This window comes from Echinops telfairi, unplaced genomic scaffold, assembly GCF_000313985.2.
Source record: "Echinops telfairi isolate 266 unplaced genomic scaffold, ASM31398v2 ScPeMD7_2010;HRSCAF=2546, whole genome shotgun sequence".
NCBI classification, from domain to species: domain Eukaryota; kingdom Metazoa; phylum Chordata; class Mammalia; order Afrosoricida; family Tenrecidae; genus Echinops; species Echinops telfairi.
Genome location: NW_022105908.1, coordinates 18,330,210 through 18,337,880, shown reverse-complemented (window position 1 = coordinate 18,337,880; position 7,671 = coordinate 18,330,210). Strand labels below are relative to the sequence as shown.

At 50.2% G+C, this 7,671-nt stretch overlaps 1 protein-coding gene across 1 annotated transcript in view; it reads left to right on the top strand.

Annotated features, from left to right (window-relative positions):
- Positions 1-5: 5 nt before the first annotated feature.
- NTN1 (netrin 1) overlaps positions 6-7,671 on the top strand; it is a gene marked incomplete at its 5' end in the record, with an annotated part of 214,163 nt that continues 206,497 nt past the window's right edge. The window contains one exon of the mRNA XM_004713016.2: positions 6-900. Coding sequence (XP_004713073.2) covers positions 6-900 — 895 coding nt within the window. The remainder of the gene's footprint in view (positions 901-7,671) is intronic.

Sequence of the window (7,671 nt, the reverse complement as noted above, 5' to 3'; positions counted from 1 at the left end):
CTTGCTCAGACGAGAACGGCCACCCGCGCCGCTGCATCCCGGACTTCGTCAACGCGGCCTTCGGCAAGGACGTGCGCGTGTCCAGCACCTGCGGCCGGCCCCCGGCGCGCTACTGCGTGGTGAGCGAGCGCGGCGAGGAGCGGCTGCGCTCGTGCCACCTCTGCAACGCGTCCGACCCCAAGAAAGCGCACCCGGCCGCCTTCCTCACCGACCTCAACAACCCGCACAACCTGACCTGCTGGCAGTCGGAGAACTACCTGCAGTTCCCGCACAACGTCACGCTCACGTTGTCGCTGGGCAAGAAGTTCGAGGTGACCTACGTCAGCCTGCAGTTCTGCTCTCCGCGGCCCGAGTCCATGGCCATCTACAAGTCCATGGACTACGGGCGCACGTGGGTGCCCTTCCAGTTCTACTCCACGCAGTGCCGCAAGATGTACAACCGGCCGCACCGCGCGCCCATCACCAAGCAGAACGAGCAGGAGGCCGTGTGCACCGACTCGCACACGGACATGCGCCCGCTCTCGGGCGGCCTCATCGCCTTCAGCACGCTGGACGGGAGGCCCTCGGCGCACGACTTCGACAACTCGCCCGTGCTGCAGGACTGGGTCACGGCCACCGACATCCGCGTGGCCTTCAGCCGCCTCCACACGTTCGGAGACGAGAACGAGGACGACTCGGAGCTGGCGCGCGACTCCTACTTCTACGCCGTGTCCGACCTGCAGGTGGGCGGCCGGTGCAAGTGCAACGGCCACGCTGCCCGCTGCGTGCGCGACCGCGACGACAGCCTGGTGTGCGACTGCCGCCACAACACGGCGGGCCCCGAGTGCGACCGCTGCAAACCCTTCCACTACGACCGGCCCTGGCAGCGCGCCACGGCCCGCGAAGCCAACGAGTGCGTGGGTGAGTGGGGCGCCCGGGCGGGGACGCGGGCCGAGGCTTCCGGGCCTGGTAGCCACCGGCGGCACGGACCGTGGCCGCAGCCGGCCATCGGCAGCCGCGTGGACTTCGTAAGAGGTGCGTTGGGGGGAGGGGGAGGATAATCGGAACCCAGGAGGGCTGAGAGGGGGTCCCCTCCACTCGAGTGGCGCGGGAGGTTGACTCCCGGGTTTGCGTGCCTTGCGCTCGCGCGCGCGCGCTGCGGAGTTACCAAGCAGAAGGAAGGCAGCACAGAAATGTTACCTACAGATCGCTGAGCTCCTGGCCCCAAAGCAGACACCCCACTGCCTTCCCCTAAGTTTGGCGGGACCCCGGGATCCACCTCCGCCCCCAACCCCCTTTCCTGGGCCCGCAGCTGGGCGCACGCGTTGGGACTCCGGCTTCATTCCCGGGAAGTTCCAGTTCCACAACCGCAAATCCCTTGGGGAATGACAGAGGCACGGTTTGCAGTTGGGCCAGTGTGGTACTGGGCAAATAGCACTTACACGCCCTCCACTTGTCTCGTCTGGTTTGAAAAAAATTAGGATTTTACCCTTCTTTTGAACAGCGTGTTTGTGTTAGCAAAAGAATGATGTGCTTTCAATTAATTACTATCTACAGATTACAAAGGCGAGGCCCGGTAATTATTTTAAACTAATTCAATCCTGATCCCAACCCCCAAAATCATAGCACATGTGTGTGTGTGTGTGTGTGTGTGTGTGAGAGAGAGAGAGAGAGAGAGAGAGAGCGAGAGCGCGCTTCAGGGTTGGGTGAAATCAAATAGCGTTGAATTAACTAAGGGCCCGGCTTCTCCTTTTCAATGGCGGTTCCAGCCCCTGAAAGAGAAATCTGACAAAACTGAGCACTAGCGTGAATACTGTTGGGTCAGAAATGAGGCTTTAAAAAATTGTACAGTTTTGCTTCTGAAGATGGAACTTTCATGCGCCAGTATTCTCCCTTCCAAAAAAAGAAAGTGGGAAGGGGACAGCGGTAGGGAAAAAAAAGTATTTTAAAAAAGTGTTCACCCGGAGATGTAAACTTCCTTTTATTTATTTATTTGCTATTATTTATTTATTTGTTTTTACCAAAGAAGGACAGCAGCTAGCTTTTTCTTTTAATGACCCATCCCTTTGTGATTATAGTATTGGGTGTGCATCTTTTGTGAACACGTGGATTCTTTCCCACCCCTTCCCCAAACATGCCATTCTCTCTCTCTCTGTGTCTCTCTCTCTTTCACAGAAGCACATTGCAGAGTTAGCTGGTCCCCACAAACACACATTTTGAGGTCTGGTTCTGATTAATTGTGTCATGTTGTTGTCGAATAGTTGGTGCCTCATGACTTGTGGGTGCAGACTTTTGAGCAGGCGAATGGAAAACATGTCTTCGGAGGGCCGGGTGAGTGCAGAGGCCCAGTCTCCCCGGCCTTGTCTGCAGCCTCTTCGCCTGGCCTCCTGTGGCATGGCCCGGCCTCCATTTTTGCACTCCATGTGTTTGCAGACCGATTGTTCTTTGCCCTCCCTCAAGGGACAGAAACTGGGTTGAATTTGAAGAGACTTTTCAGTATTCCACAGAGGGGTAGTAGTTATGCCCCAACTTAGTCATCTTCAAGAATAAAATCCCTTTGATCTGCTCAATTCCCTCAGAAATGTTGGTTTTTCCCATCTCCCTGCACCCCTCTCACCCCCCCTCTCCTCTCTTCTTTTCTTTCTTTTGTGCGGGAGAAACCCTTTATTGACATTTAAAGAGTGTCCCAGGGCTTTGCTATCAGTTTGGGTTCCTGTGTGCACAGGAAAGATGGCTCTGTATTGTCACTAGCGGGATCTAATTGGACAAAATCAAGTGAATTCAATGAAGCAAATAATTGTGGTCTTGCGGTAACATTATAGGGGCTTGAAGATTTGTCTTAGCTGTTGGTATTACTCAGATTCACCACTTACTCTGTCTCTCCAGGACCCTGTTAGAATGATGGTCAACCCCCTTGAAATCATCCCTGTCACTTAGGGTTTTTATCTTTGTAACTCAAAGCTTTCAACTTTGCACGCAAATTGGATTGACCATTATGGTCAAATTGAGCAATCACCATATTAACTAATGTAATTAGTAATCGGGGGTTTTTGTTGTCGTTGTTGTTGTTTTTGTTTTAAAAAAAGATTAATTAGGCCAAATCACCAAGCAATCTACATGACAAACATTTGGGGGACAATATTTTTCTAGTTTTTAACCCAAGTGATTTCCATTCTCTGTTCTTAACACATCTTTAAAGCTTGCCAATTATTCAGCCATCCTTAAAAGCGAAGGCAATTCAACTGTGCTAGAGTTAGTTACAGTCTCCTTTGGAAGAGCTGCCCTGATACCTTGCAGCTAGTAGCTGGGAGCCTCAGCTTGATTCCCATAAAGTCTTATTGAGGTCTGCGTGATTTTTCTCCTATCCTTCTGCCAAAAGAGAATGGCAGCAAGGACAATTTAGAAGTGATTTACAATTAAACGTTGGGCTTTTTATGAAAAGGCCCCATAGTGGAGCTCTGTGAATGAATTAGTATCTAACAGGTGTTCCCAGACTCAAAAGGGCACCGTGCTGGGGGGGCGAGGGAGGGAAGCATTAATAAATCCTTCAAACACTAACATTTGTACTATCATTGACTCAGAACCACCCCCCCCACAGCATAATCCCATCTTTCAAATTTCACAACCGTTGACCTATCTAGTCAAGCTAAGCAGAGAATTGACAGTGTAGGCAAAAGTAAAGAAGTTTATCTATCTATAGACATTGTTTTCTCATCGAAAAGATCAGTCTGGATAACAATGAAGCCGCCAATACCACTGGATTATTCTGCCTTTAGTTTTATAAAGCAATGATCCGTCATTTATAACAGATTGACATGCATCCTTTCCAAGGTTCACCCCCCCCCCAAAAAAAAAACCAACAACAATAAAAAATAGCTAAAATCTTTAAAACGCCTTGCTGTGATTGGACTCATGGTTCTTCAAGTGAGCGCAGAAAGAATCCTTTGGGATCCTGAGACGTGAACGGTGTACATGGACCCTAGGAGTTGCCTCAGACCCTTCTTACTTTGAGTGGCGTGGCAAGGTCGAGATCTCAATGGACTACTTTTGTAAAGCCCAATTTTATTTTAAATGCAATTTTGGATTTCTTCCGGAAAAGGGCGGGGAGTGGGGTGGAGAGAGACCAACCTCAGAACAATATGAAAGACAAGACTATGTATAAGGTTACAGCCTCGACAGCTCTCAGTGGAATAACTAAATACGCTCTTCCGCCCATATGTATTAGCAGTGCTCGCATGCCTTTATTCACATGTGCATTGACATTCATCGTGTAAAGAATCATCCATGCATGGTGTGTGTGTGTGGGGGTGTATATTCCAGAGAAAATGCATGAACAGTTTTAAACCACCTGGGCTGCTAGCCACCCCCTTTGCCCCCCTTCTTCTTCTACTTCTTCTTCTTTTTTTCCAGAGGAGCATCTGAAGACCATATTGTGTTTCATAAAGTATTGACATCAGTTTTAATCAGTGTCCCCCAGACGTGGGAGCTGTGTTAGTATTTAGTGCCTGACGAGGCATGCTGTTTAATCTTACTGTGGGGATGTCAGCGTGAGCCCCTGCCCGGCTTGTGACAAGGTGCGCTCATGAAAACAAGTTTTGCGGCTCACTCTGTGGCTTTGCATTGCCCAGCTGTAACCCAAAACCCACACAAAAGACGTCCCTGCAAGATGAGCGCGGTGCTGGGCTGGCCTATGGTAACGGGTACCTGCAACATGATGCTCATAATTGTTTAAACATGGCTTGGATGTGTGGGAAGGGGGGTGGTCCCATGCTGTAAATGGCGCTGTGCTTGGGCCCAGAGACCAGTGCTGGCAAGAGAGGCTACTTGTAGACTAGTGCCCTGCTCAAGACCCTTGCAAAGGGCAGAAGGCTCAAATGATGTACTGGCTGGTTCCGAGCCTGGCGCTTACCTGCAGAGCAGTGAATGTTGTTAGTAGTAGAAGTAGTCGTCATGGCAGAACCTGGCAGGATTTTGTTTTGTTGTACATGAAGTTGCACCTAACAACAGGAGTTCTTATTGTTGTCATCATTATTACGATTGACCCTATAGGATTGATTCTTTGACAACCATTCTTGTGAGTCATCGAATCATGGTGATCATAGGCACTATGATTGTCCTATGATCCGTGGGGAAGTCATGGCCCATGGACCAAAGCCACAGAGCCAGTAAGTAGGTGGTGGGGGTGACCCTCGAGCCTTAGACTTTTGTTTTCTTTCATTGTGTGCTCTATGCTGCCTCTCCTTAGAATAAATTGATGTATAGATGGGTGGGTGGGTGGATGGATGGATGGATGGACGGATGGACGAAGAAAGAAGGGTAAATGGGTAGGTGGATGGATGGCAGGCATACTCATAGGAGAAGAGTTGTAGCAACCTATTATTTCTTGCTGGAATTGGAGGTGGTTTCCTGGCTGAGTATACAAGGAGGCTTCCAAACCTTTGTGGAGAAATGAAATGAAATGGAATATGTCCACAACGTTTTTGAAGCCTCCTCTAATATTGTTCATACATGCTTAAAAATATTATTCATACATGCTTAAATAGGAACTTGTGTATAAGAAGTCCTTTATCTTAGCCAAGGCCCTCTAGTGGTGCCATGTGTTAAGCATTGAACTGCTCTCCTCAAGGTCGGCAGTTCAAACCCACCTGAGGAGAAGGGGGAGGCTATCTGTTCTCATTAAGATATGCAGGCTCAGAAACACTCAGGACAGTTTTACTCTGTCTATAGGAGTGCTATGAGTCAGAATCAACTCCATGGGAGTGGGCAGGTTATCTTATCCACTGGGAGCCCTGGTGGCATAGTGGTAACGTAGTTTGGCTGCTCACCAAAAGGTAAGCAGTTTGAGCCCACCAGCCACTCTGTGGGCAGGAAAGCGGTGGCAGTCTGCTTCTATGAAGATTTTCCAGCCTTGGAAACCCAATGTGGCAGTTCAGCTCTGCCCATGGGGGTCGCTGTGAGTTGGAATTGACTCAGTGGCCATGAGTTGGGATTGGCTCTGGGCTCTTTTGGCCATTTGGCCTAGTGGGAGCTGAGAGTTAATGGGGACATGGGATGAAAAGATGATGGGATTCTTCTGAACACCCATTCATAAGTGGACCAACCAAGCCCCAGCCCCCTGCCAGCAAGTTGCTTCCCACGGGACAGAACAGAACTGCTCCTTAGGGATTCCGTGACTGTGAGTTTTTACAGAAGCAGCCAGCCTCATCTTTCTCTCCGGTGGATTTGAACTGCCAGTCTTGTGGCTAGCAGCCTAATACTTAACCCACATTGCCCCAACAAGGCTCCTTTTTGTAAGCCAAGGTGATTGAAATACGTCTGCACGGGGCCTCAGCTGCCACAGGTGCTGCCAATGCCCAAGTGAGTCTTGTGGGGTCATGGGCCATGCTCACTCTGAAAGTGGTGAAATAGAACCCATCCTTAGAGAACCCTTCTGCTCCAGCGTTGCCTTCCTCCTCGGTGCTGAGCATCCTAGTGCTGCTCCGGACCCTACGGAGCCCGTCTCGGAAGTGGTGGTGACATGGAGTTCAAGAGAGTGGTGGCGTGGTGGGGAGTGGCATGTCTTGGTCGCTGGCTTAGAGCGGGTTGGAGCTATTCTCAAGTGCCAGCAGCAGAGGCTCTTGGGCTTGTGGCAGCTAGAAGGAGGGTCTCTGCTTGGGTCCTCGTTAGCACTGGGTGGACAGGAAATGCTAGGCCCTGTGTCCAGGTGGCCTAAAGTCCAAAGAGGCTGCTTTCTGTTCAAACCCCGAGAAGGAGGGAGGTAGAGGATGTCGGTGGAAAACTGGGGTGGGCCTTTGCGTGTCCGGCTCCGCCAAGCTCCCCTGTAACCCTGCCCAGACTGCTCTCTGACCGCCTCCTGTAGGAGAATGAGAGCCTCGGAAAAGTATTTGAGACTTCATGTCCAGAGTAAATATTGGAAAGGCCGTGGGTTGAACATTCAGATGCTCCCTGGAAGGAATCCCCTCATTTTCTGCTCACAGCTGGTATCGATATTTCCTGCTTGAGATGAGTTGTGCTTTTCATTAAGGACATTTTTTTGTCTTGGGATTAAACCAACATTGTATTCTTAATAGACTTTTATGTTTACACTTCAAACGTCCAGTGGGTTGTTATTCGTGTTATCTTGATGGCTTCTACGGTGTCTGCTGTGCCTGCTGGCTGCACCAAAATGAATGGCTCTCTGGGGACCAGGGCTCTAAAGCAGCCTTATCCGTGAAGGCACAAGTACAGATAGTTTGTGAGCCAGTATGTGTGTGTTTTCTCTCTCCCTTTTCTAAGTGATCATCAGACCTGGGGCTTCAGCAGTGTCTTTCATGATGGGGAACCCCGAGGTCTCAGAGGGCTATTGAAACTCCCAGGATTTCAGTTTAATCCTGACACAACGGCCCACCACATTTTGCCTGTTGTCTGGAAAGACACTCGTCAGCACTTACAGGTCCCGCCACGGAGGGAGGCAGTTGGGTGGCCAGGGAGCTGCAGGGTTTAGGACATAGGTCAGAGGTGAGGGTGGGTGGGCATTCTGAAACCAGACCACACATCTCCACTTATGTGCTTTCAGACCCAAACTCACGACCATTGAATGAACTTGACTCATAGTGACCTTATAGGACAGAGGAGAGCTGCCCCCATGGGTTTCTGAGACTGTAACATTTTACAGGTGTAGAAAGGCTCATCTTTCTCATACAGAGTGGCTGG